This window comes from Sarcophilus harrisii, chromosome 2, assembly GCF_902635505.1.
Source record: "Sarcophilus harrisii chromosome 2, mSarHar1.11, whole genome shotgun sequence".
Classification (NCBI taxonomy): domain Eukaryota; kingdom Metazoa; phylum Chordata; class Mammalia; order Dasyuromorphia; family Dasyuridae; genus Sarcophilus; species Sarcophilus harrisii.
This window is the reverse complement of record NC_045427.1, coordinates 522,616,020-522,632,401: the sequence shown is the minus strand read 5'-3', so window position 1 is coordinate 522,632,401 and position 16,382 is coordinate 522,616,020. Positions and strand designations below refer to the sequence as shown.

The window sequence follows — 16,382 nt, the reverse complement described above, 5'->3', positions numbered from 1 at the left end:
TTCTTTAACTTCATGAAGTATTTGCCTCCCATAAGGTCAGAAAGCTCCCCAAAATACTGGCAATTCTTTGGTGAAATAGCAGTCTGAGCCATAATTCTAGGTAGAGCACCCAGTATAGGAGTCCACAGGGTGATAGTCAGCTTTACTATTATCTGAATCAAAGACAAGGCTTTGCTTTTGTTTGTTTTAATATGACAAAATTAGTGAATCCCCAGCAGCTACAAGTGCATAGTCTTATGGGATTTCACATTAGAAGGAATCTTAATAATAATTCAGATCAACCCCTTTGTTTTAAGCTACAAAAAGTTGAGACCTAAAAAGAAGGGCCTTGCTCAAGTTCAAATAGCAGCAGAATCAGTTACTTGCCCAAGGTCAAATAGTAGCAGGAAGTGACTTGCCAAGGTCGCAGAGATAGAAGCATTCAGCATTCAGATATAGTGATAAGGCAGGCACATACCAATGATTACTAGAAATCAGCAGACCTAGAGGGACAGAGCTTGCTTAGGGGTAAAAGGATGTATTCCAAGGGATGATATGAAAGAATAAATAGAATGTAGTGCTTGGTCAAGCCAAAAATCTTATAGAGCAAATAAATCCAGTGGACCACAAAGGATTCATGAAATAGAGGCAGACCCAGCAGTTCAAAAAAAGAAGGCAGATATAGAATAAGTTGGGGTACACTACAGAAGAAAGTAGCAGCTTGTCTCATACAAAATTTCCACTACATTTAACCTGTTTACTCACATGCACCAGGACCAATTTGGGCAAGAATATAGAGCCTTTAATATTATGTTAAAACCATTAGGCTAGTCCATCTATTCCCTATGAAATGTCTTTCCTTGTTCGTCAATCAACTATGGTGCTGAGACCCAGAAAGATGGAATGATTTGTTTAGTGTTTGTTCACATACCAGGTCTGCAAGTACCCTGTTGTAGCAAATTGATTCTCAAAAGTTTTCCCCAAAATAGGACAGAATATAGAATTTTAAACAAAACAATTTATAGTGATGTATTTAATACAAATCTCTCATTTTCAAGATGAGGATATTGAGATTTAATCTCATTAGTCATCATTATTTTGGTCTGAAATGAAATTGTTGACTACTCATGTTTTCAGCAAACAATACTTGAGGTTTAGCATGTCTCTGGCTTTTCAGTTAAATTACCACCTTACAAATGTAATATGTACCTGAAATATGTGGTGAGCTGAAATGGTCATTTTATGTTAAATTAATATGTGCAAAACTGACTAAAAGAATTCTATATAAAGTGAACTCCACCCCACCTCCACCCCTATCCACACTACGAATCATAGACACATGAAGGAAGTAATATCAAGAATCAAGTTTTGTTTCTAGGTAGGACTACCTCCCAACTGTGGAAACCAAAAGAATGAATAGAATATCATTCTATCAAATTTATTCTTTTATTCAACAATTATGTGTTGAATACCTATAATATAGGACATATTGAGATAAGATCATTTATTTAAAGTTGAAAGGGATTTTACAGGCTATGTAGTTCAACTGTCTCATTTTATATATGAGCAAACTGAAGCCCAGAGAAATTGTCACTTGTTAAGATTATACAAATCCTGCAAAGGCAGGATTTGAAACAATTCCTTTTATTCCAAAGCCAGGGCTCTTTGTAGTTGACCATATTCTAAGTAATAACAGAAAAGACATAGTCTTTGCTCTTAAGGAACTTAGAATCACAGAAGCTCCAATTTGGAAAGAACTACAGAGGCCATCTTCTCCACCCTGAGTATAACAGGACTCTTCTCTCTAATCTCTTTCTGTTTCTTTATATCTTTATCACTGTCTCTGTCTCTTTCTTTGTCTCAAACTGTATGTTTGTCTCTTTCTTTTTTTGTCAAATCTTCTTTTATCCTTTTATCTATTGTCACTAGTGACTTCCCTTGCTGCTTACAAATATGCTGCCATTTTGTTTTCAGTCTAGCTTGTTGGTTTTCATCCTAACAAAATTGCTTTCTCCAAGATTATAAATGATCTCTAAACTGCTAAATTCAATTACTTTTATTCAGCATTCCTTTTAATTAACTCTCCTGCAATTACTAATGCTAATGCTATCAGCCTATCTCCTCCTTCTAGCTATTCTCTCCTTTTTTGTCTTCCATAAAGTTATTTTTTCCTGGTTTTCCTTCCACTGATTTATCTGATCCTTTTGAGTTCCTTTTGTTGGATCTTGATCTCTCACCTTCTAAAGGTAGTTTTCTTTTAAAGCCCCAAGAGGCTTATTTTCTAATGAAAGAAAGTAATAATACACAAAAGGGATATGGAAAGATAGGAAGGAGTGTACCTGCATTGTATATAGCTACTAAATTAATATTCCTAAAGCCCAAATCAGTCTAAGAAGGCGAAAATCTTGCTATATTTATTCCCTAGTCAGACCACATCTACAATATTGTGTTCAGTTTCAGGTACCTTAATTCAGAAAAAAGTAGGTATAGCTAGCAAGATTTTAAGGTTTATATAGTATTCTACATATTAGCTCATTTGATCCTTTCAACTCTGATAACAAATGGCCCAAGAATCACAGAGATTTTTCAACCTCTGTTAACTTCCAAAATCCCAAAGAGCTCACACAGATTAAAAGCAAAATGTTTCCTTTATTCTATTGGGGAACAAAAATTAGGAACATGGGTCAGGAGCTCCTCTAGTAGCGGAGGTGTCTTTAGATCCAAAGGTACCCATGAAATAGAAAAAGAAAACTCAATGGTTGAAACAGGTCATATGACCTCCAATAACTAATAAGTGTTTGAGGCAGGATTAAAACTCAGGTCTTCCTGGCTGCAAGTCCAGCATTTTATCCTCTCTCTCATTTAGCCACCCAATAAATGGAAGATTATCCATAGGAGAGCAAACAGGATGGTGGAAGTGCCTTGAATTCATGCTATTTGAGGATTGACTATCTCACTTGATCCTCAAAACAAGTTAAGTATTAACATCACCATTTTATAGATGGAAAATAAAACACAAAAACATGAATCAACTTTCCAGAGGTCACTTGTCAGAACTGGGATCAGAACCCAAATATTCAAGCATGTCATTTAATCTTCCTTCCCAATACCATAAGATATATGTTGTCAGAAGAGTTAGGGAATCAACATTCCAGGTACCTAATAGCTTTTTGTCATGGGCAACCAATGTTCACATCCTGAAAAATGACAGTATGTCAAAGAAAAGAGTCATTGGTTGTTTAGAGTAAAGAATGAGTCACAGAGTTTGGTTTATACAGAGAAAAGTGGGTGTTCCAGAGGCATGTGGTACAGAGAGATTCCAAGGGGTAACCCTGGGATTATACAATTTCTGAGAAACAATGAAGAGCATCCAGTGGTGCCTGTAAATTAAATGCAAGGAATTCAGGTGGTCTGTATATGGAAACAAAATAATAGCCATGCATCAGAAAATCACTATACTTGCCATGTCTGAGTACTTTGGCATGGTTATAAAGGGACAGAGGGAGCAAACCAAAAAGCCAGTGCTACTGTTTATAGCCAAGTTTTCAGCTGAGGATAGGAGTTAGCAGCCACTCTCCCCAGATGTCCCTAATGCTGAATGTTTGATGTACCCACAAATAGCTCTCATGTCCTTAAGGGGAACACTACCCTTTGCTTTCCCATCAGTGTTTCCATTCTTTCCCCCTTTTTGGACAGAACATTCTGGTGGTTGTATTTTGTACCTATGAATTTTCTGTGCCTATTTTAGACAACTAAATATTGAATTCTATCTTTATCCAAAACGGAGGACTTTTTTTCAAGTGGGCATTTATTAAGAGAAGCCAGGTTTAAGTGAAGAGCCCTAGAGATTAGAAAGGATCAGAAATTTCAAGCTGGATGGAGACCTCAGAGACCATGTAGTTCAACCTGTTCTCCCCCTCCCCCCCATTTTACAGATGAGGAAAGTGAGCTCCAGGGAAATTAAGTGCCTTGCCAAAGAGCACACAAGCAGTAAACTACATTGGAGAAATTTGAACCCAGATCCTCTGATGCTGCTATACCATCCAGAATCCCTGGAATAAGCACAACATGATTGGTTTAAAATAGGCTAACTTAAACATTAGGTCTTCCTTTCTCCCCAATAGTTTTAACTGTACCTTAAAAGAGACAGATTCTTTTGTAGCTTTGGAAAAAGGCTTCTTATCTGCCCAATATCAACTGTATGTGATAGTTTTCATAACTACTGAAACAAGACAGAGAACACAGCCCCTGAGAACTGTGTGTAGCATTGTTTAAATGTATTCAATCTTTGGCAAGTATTTGGCAACACACTTCTGATAGCAGCCAATTTAAATGTTTTAATGCTTTCAGACCAGGCAATATAACATTATTGTTACTTATTGGGAGGGTATTGATAGTGGAGGAAGTAAGGAGTAGACCAACATTTACTTTGGCAGAGTGACTGGAGACAAATTTCCAAACCTTGCCCTTAATCCTTGATTCTAGCTTTTTATTTATGTACATCCCATGATTTAATTTTTTTCCTCCACACTAAACTAAGCTCCTATTGAAGGTTACAGAAGTACAATATATGAGTTAGAAGGGACATCAGAGGCCCTTCTAGTCTACTCTGTACCTGAATACAATCCTCTTTCATAACATACTCAATATGCACTGATTGAGCTTTTGTCTGAAGACCTCTAATAAGAAAGAACCCACTATCTATTCCATTAAAGAATAGATCTGATTTCTAGCAAGCTTTTCCTTATATCAAACTTAAATTTGCCTCTTTGTAACTTTCATATGTGCTTCCTAATTCTGGGCTCTAAGAATCTAATTAAGTCTGATTCTTTTTTCCCCACATATACTTGATCATAATTCTCATATCCTCGTTTATTTTCTTCTCCACATAAATCATCCCCAGTTCCTCTAATAAATTCTCATATGGCATGATCTCAGGACTTTCACTATCTTGGTTGTCCTTCTTGGATATTCTGCAATTTACCAAAGTCCTTCCTGAAATATGAAACCCAGTGAATACAGTGCTATGAAGGAGGAACAAATAGACCATTATCACCTCCCTTATCCTTGGAAACAATGCTTCACCTAATGAAGCCTAAACTGACATTATTTGGGGAAGACTAGATGCCATATCTTATAGATTCAATGAGTTTTTAGTCCACTATAACCTTTAGGTCTTTTGTAAATGCACTTCTTTTTAGTCCTGATTTTTTTAACCCAAGAATAAGACAACATTAATCTCTTTTAAATTTTGTCTGATTAGATTTGACTCAACATTCTGTGTTGTCAGATTCATTCTATCATCTAGTGCATTAGTTCTCCAAGTTTTATGTCTTTTGCTAAGTTGATAAGCACATAATCTATTCTTTTATCTTTGAACACAAATCGAGCACTTTAATTAAGCTAAGCTCTCACCCAAGCTCCAGCAGCACTTAAGCTACTTCTTTGAATTTGCAATTCAACGTAAAATATACTTCAAAGCCCATTCAAAGGCTTAGGTTCAAACCAAACCATTGATAGAAATGTTAAAATATAAGGTCACAAACACATATCCCTGGAGCACTACAATAGAAACTTCCTTCCCAGTTGAAATCAAATCTTTAATGAGTATTCTTCATGTCCATCCATCCAAAGACTTCCAATTACACTGAATTGTACAATCATAGAGTCTACATTTTTCAATATTTTATACTCAATAATATGAGAGACTTTATCAAATGTTTTTGATAAAAATCTAAGTAAATTGTCTCTGGAGCATTCTCCTGTTATACTGGTAGAATAAAAGTTCATTGAGGAGGACTATATCCCTTTTTCTTCATATATTGTTAGTATAGCATCATACTTTGTATATAGGAAGCATATATAGGAAGCACTTAATATATATTTGTTGAAATGACAAGTTAAAGTAAATACTACTTACAGATTGTGATCGGATCTATCCTTATGTATAAGTCAAATAGAGATGATTAAGGAGTGGGAGGAAACCATCTTCCCCAAAATATCTCTTCTCACTACTTTGTCATATTTTCTTAAGTCCCACTATTTCATTCCTTGGAGTTATCAAGTATACTTCTTATCAAGCAACATTCAATTGAGTTGTTGTTGAATGCTGTTTACTAACTCTTGAAGACTATAATTGGTGGAGAAGTTATTGGCCTGTATTGACCTTATCTGGGAGTTCTTTACACTATTAAAATTGTGCATCCCTCCCCTATCCCCAACATGAAATTGCCCAGTCATCACTCACACATTTGTATAAACTCATTTATTGAGCTCATAGGATTTCCCATAAAATTGTAGGATTTAAAGCCAGAAGAGAACTTAGAAATCTGTCCTTCCTAGCACCTAGTTCAAAATAGTATACATCAAGAAATGGGCATTTTTAGAGGGAAAGAGGTGAAGGAAAATCATGGCATGTGGGCTACTGCATGAAGGGAACAGGCCAGAAAACATGAATAGGATAGAAGGGCTGGTCTTAGTGGTGAGATTGAGGTTGGGAAGGAAATATTTTTCAAATGAGTATGCCCTCAAGTAAAGTCATGTCTCCTGGATACATATGGCATATAAGATTCCCAGACGACAACCTGGTTTCACTTTGTTTCCTTGTTTCCTACAGAAAATTTTTACTTACAACTTTTCTTTCCCTTTTTCTTCCCGTTTCATCATTGAATATCAATGAATGAAAAAGACAAGACAAAATCTTCGCATCTCCCAATGCTCTCTCTTCTCCTGTTTGAAATTTTAAAAGATCAAACTACATTTATCATTTAAATTTGCAGTTTTACAAAAAGAGAGGTGATCCCCAAAATGTTTGTTTGGTGTGACCTACATGGTCTTTACCTCACATCATGTAAATATACTATTCATAATAGTCCCAGACAGGGACCCAGAGCATTTAGAGCAATTCAGGATTTCAAGTGAGTCATGGTTTTGACTTTTAAGTTCATCTAAATATGACACAAAAGTAACTGGTGTTTAAAGCTACTGTGAAATGACAAAAATATCTTCTTCTCCCACCACCTCTGCCCCCACCTCCACCACCAAGCACCTGACAGCAGAGGTTGCCAGAACCTGGGACCAAGACTCCTAAGGCTAGCAGTGGTTATGGATATATAAGCCTGAGAAACCACCTCTGTTAGCTTTGGAGTAGGAAGAGAAAGTGTTTGTCTCTGGTTTCTGGGTTCTAACCTTGATCTTCAACCTACAAAGGATCTAAGACATGAAGGGTGTCAGTGTGGTGAGATCGCCGAGACATCTCCTTTTAAATAAACCAAAAAATTGATCTGAATCCAATTCCATAAAGTTGTGGGCTTAGAGTTTCTTCTTGTCTACTCTAAAAAGTGAAAGTTTAAAAAAAATTTGTAATTATATACTGACTTCCCTAAAGTCAGATGGACAAGAGAAACTACCATAATCAGGCACTAAATTAGGAATGAGTAGGGTTTCTATTCATAATATATATGTTTTATATAAATGACGAGGAATTCAAACAGGTAATAAGCATTCTGTTGCTGTGCCATAGTGGAAAAAAGTCATATCTCTAATTCACTGAACCAGTAGGGAAGCACAGGATCTGCTTCATGAGTTTCTTTTGTTCCAATCCTAATGGAGCAGGTGGCAGAGTATTGATACCTCATGGCAAGCTAATGATTGTGCAATCAGCCTACTATGACCTGGTCATATTGGTGCCCTTCTCTCTCTTTCCTAAAGGCCTAAGCACTCTCTGCTATTAGCTTATATCTAATCTCCTTCTTTGTATCTATCCCTTCCAATTCTGAGATTACTCTAGAAGATAGGCAAAAAAATAATAATTTTATAGTCTAGATAGTAAACTCCTTTAAGGCAAGAATTGTGTTTCATATTACAATATTGCATATAGAAGGGATGATACATTTGTACTATTAACAAACTATTATTGTGTTATTAATGAGCAAAATAGTCTTTTAATTAAGAGGAAGGAAAAGCAAGTATTTGGAGATGACCTGGCATTTTTCAATGGAATTTGCCTTTGGCTTTGTTGGATTCAGATGCTCTTTTATTTAATTAGCTATGCTACCTTATTTAGAAAATTTCACCCCTTTAAATCTCAGTTTTCTAAGGATGATGATCTTTTCCCCGAATCAAAGGAGACAATATGTGTGAAGTATTTATAAGCTTGGAAGTATTATATGAATGCAAACTTTTGCCATCATCATTGTTTTTACAGCATCTCCCTTAGTCACCAGAGTTTTTCCCACTACAGAAACATAGCCATGCTTTGGAAAAAGTGATGCCATATTTGAGCGATTGTATGATTCTGACAAAGTATAAATTATTGAGTAGTTTTACTGATAATCAAGTATTAGAGCACTGTCTAATGTAACAATCTTCAGCCTGTTTTAATGATTACAATGTCTCAATCCAAGGAAAGCTGTGCAAGTTCCAAGTTATAGCTTTTCTCCTCTTGTTTCCTTATCTACAAAATGAATGGCTAAATGAGATAAAATAACTCACATTTGTATAGTACTTTAAGATCTGCAAAGCATGGTTTTTATTACTTTAAGATAAGAAGTAGAAGCATTATCTTAATTTAAAAAATAAAGAAGCTGAGGCTCTAAGGGGTTGAGATTTTTATATGTTCATATAGTGTCTGAGTCAGGATTCAAACTTAAGTCTCCTGACTCCAACTACCATGTCTTATCAATTATACCATGTTGCCAATCAGATGAATGCTAAAGTCCTTTGCAGTATTTACAACTGTATAATTTTCGGAAAATGATTAGCCTTAAATCATTGTGTCCCTTCTGTGTGTCCCTCACAGAGTGCAATCTACCAAAAGATGAAGGAGAAATGGGAGTTATGCTCGGGTATCGACTCTACTACAATCGAACAACAGACCGATGTCATCCATTCGTGTACAAGGGTGCAGGGGGAAATGAGAACCGCTTTCTAACTGATATGGAATGTATGAGGCACTGTTCTACCTTAGGAGAAAAGCTCTATCCTGATGATGGTAAGTGGAAACTCTTATCTATCATCTATCTCTCTTCTTCTTCCTTGGGTACATCATGGTCGCAATTTTCTAAAGCCCAGGTATGCAAACATAATCTGACATTATAGCTTTGATGATGTTGCACAAGCTATCTCTTTAGGCCTCAGCTTCCTTATTTGGGATGTAAGATTTTTGTACAAATTTATTTCTAACATCCATTGTAATTCTAAATCGTATGATGATTTGGTAGCATTCTTTGTTGCTCTCAGGCAAAGGAGGTTCCATAAATTCCCATGCTCCAATTAGAATTGTGTCCATTAGTGACAGGCAGCACTGCTGTTCCCCTCTTCATCTATTAGAAATAAACAGAGTGCAGATTCTCTTTGTCTCACCCCTCAGACTATAGGGCAAGTAAACACCTGATCACCATCTAGACATAGTTCAGTTTGGCATAAATGTATTGACCACCTACTATAAACTTAGCAACTGTGCTATGATCTAAAGAATACAAATGAAAATTTCCTTAAAGGAATTTGCAATCTCCTTGGGGGCACAGGACATAAATACATAAATACATAAAAACAAAGCAGATATTACAAAGTAATCTGTAATATGTCAAAAGCAAGGAAGGTGTGGCTTTAGGGAGGGGTTTGCCTTAAATGTTTTCCAACCTACTGAAAAAATGTATGCACAATACACTTTTAAATTTAATCTTTATTATTATTTCCCCCATCATTTTCTTAAGTCTAGGCAGTTTAAAAAAATCAATTAAGTCCTAACTTGTTCTGTTTGCTGATTTAAGGGTTGTAAATGCTAGCAATAAAAATGAAATAATTAGTTCTTACAAGCCTGGAGAGTTCCAGCCACTACCAACATATGCCTTTAGAGAAGAAAGAGTTCAATATGGATTGGAATTCATGTCAAAGTCTCAATGCAGGAGGCAGAACTTGAATCAGGTCTTTAAAATGGGTAGGATTCAGATATGTTGGAGGAAGGAGGCAGGGAATTTCAGAAGATTTTTGATTCTAGCAGCAACTTTTCTTTTTCCTTAATTTTTAAATACATATTTTATTTTTTATTAAATATTTCCCAATTACATGTAAAAAAAATTGGCATTCATTTTTTAAAAATTTGAGTTCCACATTCTTTCCCTCCCTCCAACCACTCTTCCACCCTTTTAGAAGACAAGCAATATGATGTCGATTATACATATGAAGTCATGCAAACCCTTTTTCTGCATTAGCCATGAGCAATTTCTCTTCTTGCAAGATGGTTTTCTAAGAGACCGTTGTGTGGCTTCCTTACCAAACTGTCACGTGCAGAAACATAAAACTGGAATGGACTTCAGTGGTCATCTTGTATAATTTCTTTAATATTAATTACAAATAATAAAACTGAATCCAAGAAAGGTGAGGTGACTTGTTCAAATTCACATGGGTGATAAATAGTGGAGACAGAATTAATATTCAAATTCACCATTCTTTCCCCTGCATTGTGTCAGACAGACTTTTGTGGGTGGGGAATCAAAGAATGATTTCCAACAAGGGCAAGGATGTGGTCAAATGCTAAGAACAAGTCATTATAATTCAGGACTCTTAAGTTTTCATAGCATTATATAGACTTTGACTTGGAAATAACCTCAAAGTCACCTAATTCAACCTTCTTGTTTTATTGATGAGGAAACTTGAGTCCCAGAGAGAAAAAGTGACTTGTTATAATCCATGCATGTCTACTAGCTATCATCATAAGGATGTATATCTCTTCAATCTTTCAGAGCTAATTATCTCAAGAAGGCTGCCAATAACCAATGTCTTTGCTTTCTTACTTCTCAAGCTCTTCCTAATTCTGAAGTCTGGCATTGGGCCTCATCATACAAATGAAACTGCCAGTTACTAATGATCTCTTAAATGACAAATCTCAAGCCTTATCCTTACTCACTTCTCTATAGCTTTTGATATTGTCACAATCATTTTCCTTTTACTCTATGCTCTCTTCTTTCTCGATTTTCATGGTTCTGCTCAATTTTGGTTCATTTCCTACCTGTTTTGCCTTCTCAATTTCTTTTACTTGATCTTCGTCCAAGTTGCATCTATTAAAGGAATCCCCCAAGGCTCTATCCTGGGCATTCTCTTAACCCTCTATACTGCTGAGTTTGGTGATTTTGTCAGCTCCCAAGGATCCATTTAGTATCCCTAACAAATGATTCTTAGATCTGTTTATTCAGTTCTAATCTCCAGTCTCACATCTCCAGTAGTCCATTGGATATCTGACCAAAACTGAACTTGTTATCTCTCCTCAAAATCTTCCCCTCTTCTGAACTTTCCTTTTACTTGTAAGCACATCCTTATGCCCCCACCCCATAGTTACTAGACTTGCAACCTGGATGTCATCCTCAACTCCTCTCTCTCTTTCAACCTCCCAATTTGTTGAATATCAGAGTTCTTTGAAACATTTCATATATATATATATATATATATATTTGAAGGAGTGGGCGTTTTGGATTGTGGAGTTTTTTGGAACTCTTTGTAGAATCTCCCCACTCAAGGAAATTCAACACTCATCTCCCTCAAAAAGAATGAACTCGGGCAGCTAGGTGGTGCAGCAGATAGAGCACCAGCCCAGAAATCTGGAGAACTTGAGTTCAAATCTGGTCTCAGACACTTAACACTCCCTAGCTGTGTGACCCTGGGCAAGTCACTTAACCTGTCAATATCACCTTCGTGCTAATTCTCATCAGTTCATACCTGAAATAAGAAAGAAAAAAAGAAAAATGAAATCTGGTTATTCTCCCTCTCTCAAGTCTCTCCTCACTCTATCATAATGATCTCCTTAAAGCCTAGCTCTAAATTATATAAATATGTATGCCTATATTGAATTTAACATATATTTCTACAAGGTTTAACATATATTGGATTATTTCCCATCTAAGAGAGAGGGTGGGGGAAGGAAGGGAAAAAATGGAACACAAGGTTTTGCAAGGGCTAATGTTGAAGAATTGTCCACACATGTTTTGAAAAATAAAAGGCTTTAATAAAGGGAAAAAAAGAAAGGAAAAAAAAGCCCAGATCTAATCATGTCACCCACTTACCCCACACCCAATCAATCAATCAACTCAGTGGTTCCCTCTGGGATCAAATATAAAATCCTTATTTGGCATTCAAAGCTCTTCATAACCAGATTTTCTCCTCTCTTTCCAGTCTTCACTTTCCTCCCCTCCCCATATTTGATAATATAGGTCTTCTTGCAGTTCTTTTCATAAGATACCCTATCTCCCAACTCTATGCATTTTCACTGACTATCTCCCATGTTTGGAATTCTCTCTCTTCTTCCTTTTGACTTTCATGGCTTCCTTCTCATTTTCAATTATATCTTCTGCAAGAAGCTTTCCCCATCTCCATTAATATTATTGCCTTTCCTCTGAGATGATCACCAATATATCCTGTCTATATATTATTTATACATAGTTATTTGCATAGCGATTCCCTCATTGGCTTGTGAACTCCTTGAGAGCAGGAATTATCTTTTTTCTGTTCTTCATACCTGACACTTAAATCAGTGCCTGGCACATGTTGGATGTCTAATAAATACTTAATAAATGAGTTGCCTAGACTTGCCTGAGGTCCCTTAAGGAGCTACTTGGAATTTTAACTGAGATCCTCTGACTCTAGATCTAGCTATCCTTTTCACTAATCACAAGTCCCTGGGGTCTTCCTGCTGTTCTTCCCTAAGAATTTAATATGCATCCTAGCATCCCAGTTAGAGAAGCTTCACTGTCCATCTGCAAAGAAAGCAATATCAGCTTATCCATTTCCAAGGACAGAGTCACTAAATTATAGACATTCCAAACCTCCTCCAAGTAAGAACATAAAATAAATACAAAGTCTCATTTAAATTCCCAGGCCCCAATTATGCAAATGCAGGCTTGGAAACAATATAGTGTTGGATGCACAGCTTGAATGAGCACAAAGTGATCTTATAAAAGCCCACAATCACAATGCAATATGTGGTTATGATGACAGGTCTGTGTTTAACCTGAGTTTAAATGCATAATGCTCTTATTTTGTATTTAAGTATATTGTTGATGTGCTTATAAACAGGAGTTTTCAAAGATTTTTAAGTATACAACTATCATATAGGTTGGTATTTTTCTTTAGAATCTAGAGTGGAGAGGGAGGGTAACTGAGAAAGTGAAATGGGGTGAGAAATGAGGAATCATGAGCTTGCTGCTATAATACGGAAGTTTTTAACCTAGGATCCATGAGTTTGTTTTCTTTTCTGTTTTCTCAATAATGTTTTGTTTATCCAAATACATGTCAACATAGTTTTCAACATTCATTTTTGTAAGATTTTATGTTCCAATGTTTTTTCTTCCATAAGACAGAAAGCAATCTGATATAGGTTAAATATATACGAACCTTTTAAACATATTTTCATATTTGTTATGTTGTGTAATAAAAATCAGACCAAAGAGGGAAAAATCATGAGAAAGAGAAAGCAAACAAAAAAGCTGAAAATACTATGTTTTGATCCACATTCAGTCTCCATGGTTCTTCCTCTCTGGATGTGGATAGCATTTTCCATTCCAAGACTATTGGAATAGCCTTGAATCACCACATTGTTGAGAAAAGCCAAGTCCAACGTAGTTGATCATCACATAATCTTTTTGTTGCTATGTACAATATTCTCCTGGGCCTTCTCACTGCACTCAGCAGTACTTCATGTAAATTTTTCCATTGAAATCAGCCTGCTCATTATTTCTCAGACAACAATAATATTCCATTACAATCATATACTATATAACTTATTCAGGCATTCTCCAAGTGATGGGCATCCACTCAATTTTCAGTTCCTTGCCACTACAAAAAAGCTGCTATAAATCTTTTTGCACATGTGGGTCTCTGAGTTCAAATCTAGTCTCAGACACTTAACACTTCCTGGCTGTGTGACCTTAGGCAAGTCACTTAACCCCAATTGTCTCAGCCAAAAAAAAAAAAAAAAAGAAAGGAAGGAAGGAAGGAAGAAAGGAAGAAAAAGAGAGATAGAGAAAGAAAGAAAGAAAGAAAGAAAGAAAGAAAGAAAGAAAGAAAGAAAGAAAGAAAGAAAGAAAGAAAGAAAGAAAGAAAGAAAGAAAGAAAAAAAGAAAGAAAGAAAAAGACTGATCTGAAAAAAAAAAAAAACCAGGAAATCAGTTTTATGCTTTCCTTTTCTAGAAATTTGATGTATACCTTTCTGGAGTTAGGTCTATGCCTATAGCAGAGGATTATTTCACAGAATCACAACTATTAAAATTACAAAGAAAGCTTAAGGATGATCTAGTCTAAATACCAATCTTACCACAATTTTACAGATGAGGATACTTCCAGAGAAGTAAAATAATTTGTCTAAGGTCACACAGCTAGAGAATAGCAGGGTTATGACTGTAAGTCAGGCTATCCAAGTCGAGATATAGTGTTTTTTCTCCTCTTAAGGTTCGGATTTCATCTGCAATGTTGTAATAAGTAAATTATAATAACATCAGGCTATTGATTGCCCTTTTTTGCACTCCTCTGATGATAATGAAGATTAAAAACTAGCCAGTCAACAAGCATTTATTAGGCTCTTACTATGTTCTAAACGCTGTGCTAAGTTGTAAGTCCCTGCTTTCAAGGAGTCTATATCCTAATGGAAGAGACCACCTTGACTTACTGTGCTGCCTTTTTTTTCCCTCTGTGACAATTGTACTTGGATTGTTTTCACAGCTGTATATAATTATATATGCTGGCACTATCAGTTCTTTCCAAATACAATCCTCATGGCTTGTGACATCTGCAAGCAGATAGCTATGGGTGCAATTAATCACATGCCAACTCTTTGTGCTTATCACACTGGAAAAAAATAGCTACAGGCTCTTTCTTAGTGTGTCTGGGATATCTCTGAATGAAATTTCTGTAAACATTGTGTGATAGAAATACAACTTAATGGTTGCATTGCAGGACCAAACCCAGGAATTATGACTGCTTTTCTCCAGTTTTTTCATTAATTTGTTGTATGACCTTTGGTCTCAATCTGGGAAGCTAGTAATCTTTGACAGCAAGCACAATTTTAGGAGGAGACAATCACTCAGAGGGTAGCACGCTGACCCTGGAGTAAGTAAGACCTGGGAACAATTTCATCAAGCAATCAACAAATATTTAACAAGCACCACTTACTATGTGCTGGAACCATGATCTATCTACTTCTGAGACATACTCTGTGCCCACTTAGCTTTTCAATGTCTCTAGGGTATAGATGTGTTGCTAAGCTACCTCAGTGGACAGTGGTCTACTTTTTGGTGGTCCTCTAAACTTAACAACAAGAACAACAATAGCAACAAAGACTTCTGGCAGATTCACATCTGCTTTTCATTTCCAAGAATTGGTTTCTCCAAATAGTCTCTCTTCTCTACAACTCTCCCTGAGTTAACAATATTCTCTATTAGTATCTCTGGGTTCATTTTCATTCAGCCTGTCCCAAGTTTGATTATCTTCTTAGACGCTTAAATTTTTGATCAAGTCAATCTTGTGAAATATAGTTATTATCTCCATCTTATAGGTAAGAAAACTGAGGTTATGAGAGGTTAAATTATTTGTCCAGACATCAGCCAATAAATATCAGAGCCAGGGTGTAAATCTTTTGACCTCAAATTGAGTGCGATACCATACTGCCTCCTGGGTTTCCCTCTTCTTTTATCTCCCACAGTGCCCAGCATACTGAATATTTAGGAGGCTCTGAATAAATATTGGCTGAATTTCTGAAGCTATTCTGGTCATACACTTTCCCTACCTTGTTTAATGTCCAGGAGGTTAGACAACTTTTTTGATAATTATACTTAACATTTATTTCTTATGTCAACTCAGCCTATATTTTTGTTGGAATCTTTACTAAAGTGTTAAGACATTTCTTTACAAAGTGTTAAAGACATTGGAGTTAATTTAATCTTAGAGCTATTTTGGGCCAGAACTTGAAACAAGATACTAAGTAGAACTGATTGAACAATGCTTGTGTTCACACCTTTAAAGAGTCCTTTGGGAGAGTTCAGGGCTAGTATGAGAGCTGAATTCACACCTTCCTTAGGACCAGAGAGCACTCTGGGAGATAACCCAGAATCCCTCTCCCTCCAGAAGGCGGAGTTAACCTTTGGGAGATGATATATATGGAGGAAGCTCTTGGAGCGAAAGAGATTTCTTCGGAACATCAACAGGGCTCTGAGACAGAACACTCTGGAAGAAAAGACTACTTGCCTCAGACTGGAGTTTGAGAAGCCACGAGTTGGAACTGGCTGGAGGCTGAAGAAAGCAGAGGCAGAAGCCAAGGACAAAGCTACAAGATCTATTGGAGCCAGGCAGAGAGATAGGCTTCAACTAACCGGGCTAATTTGTAAGGAGAAATAAGCGTTTGCATTTTTAGCAGCTGG

General features: G+C 36.3%; 1 protein-coding gene across 1 annotated transcript in view; it reads left to right on the top strand.

Moving 5' to 3' along the window:
* LOC105749518 (inter-alpha-trypsin inhibitor-like) overlaps nucleotides 1-16,382 on the top strand; it is an 84,368-nt gene that overhangs the window by 17,560 nt on the left and 50,426 nt on the right. Inside the window, exon 2 of the mRNA XM_023497760.2 lies at nucleotides 8,780-8,971. Coding sequence (XP_023353528.1) covers nucleotides 8,780-8,971 — 192 coding nt within the window. The remainder of the gene's footprint in view (nucleotides 1-8,779; nucleotides 8,972-16,382) is intronic.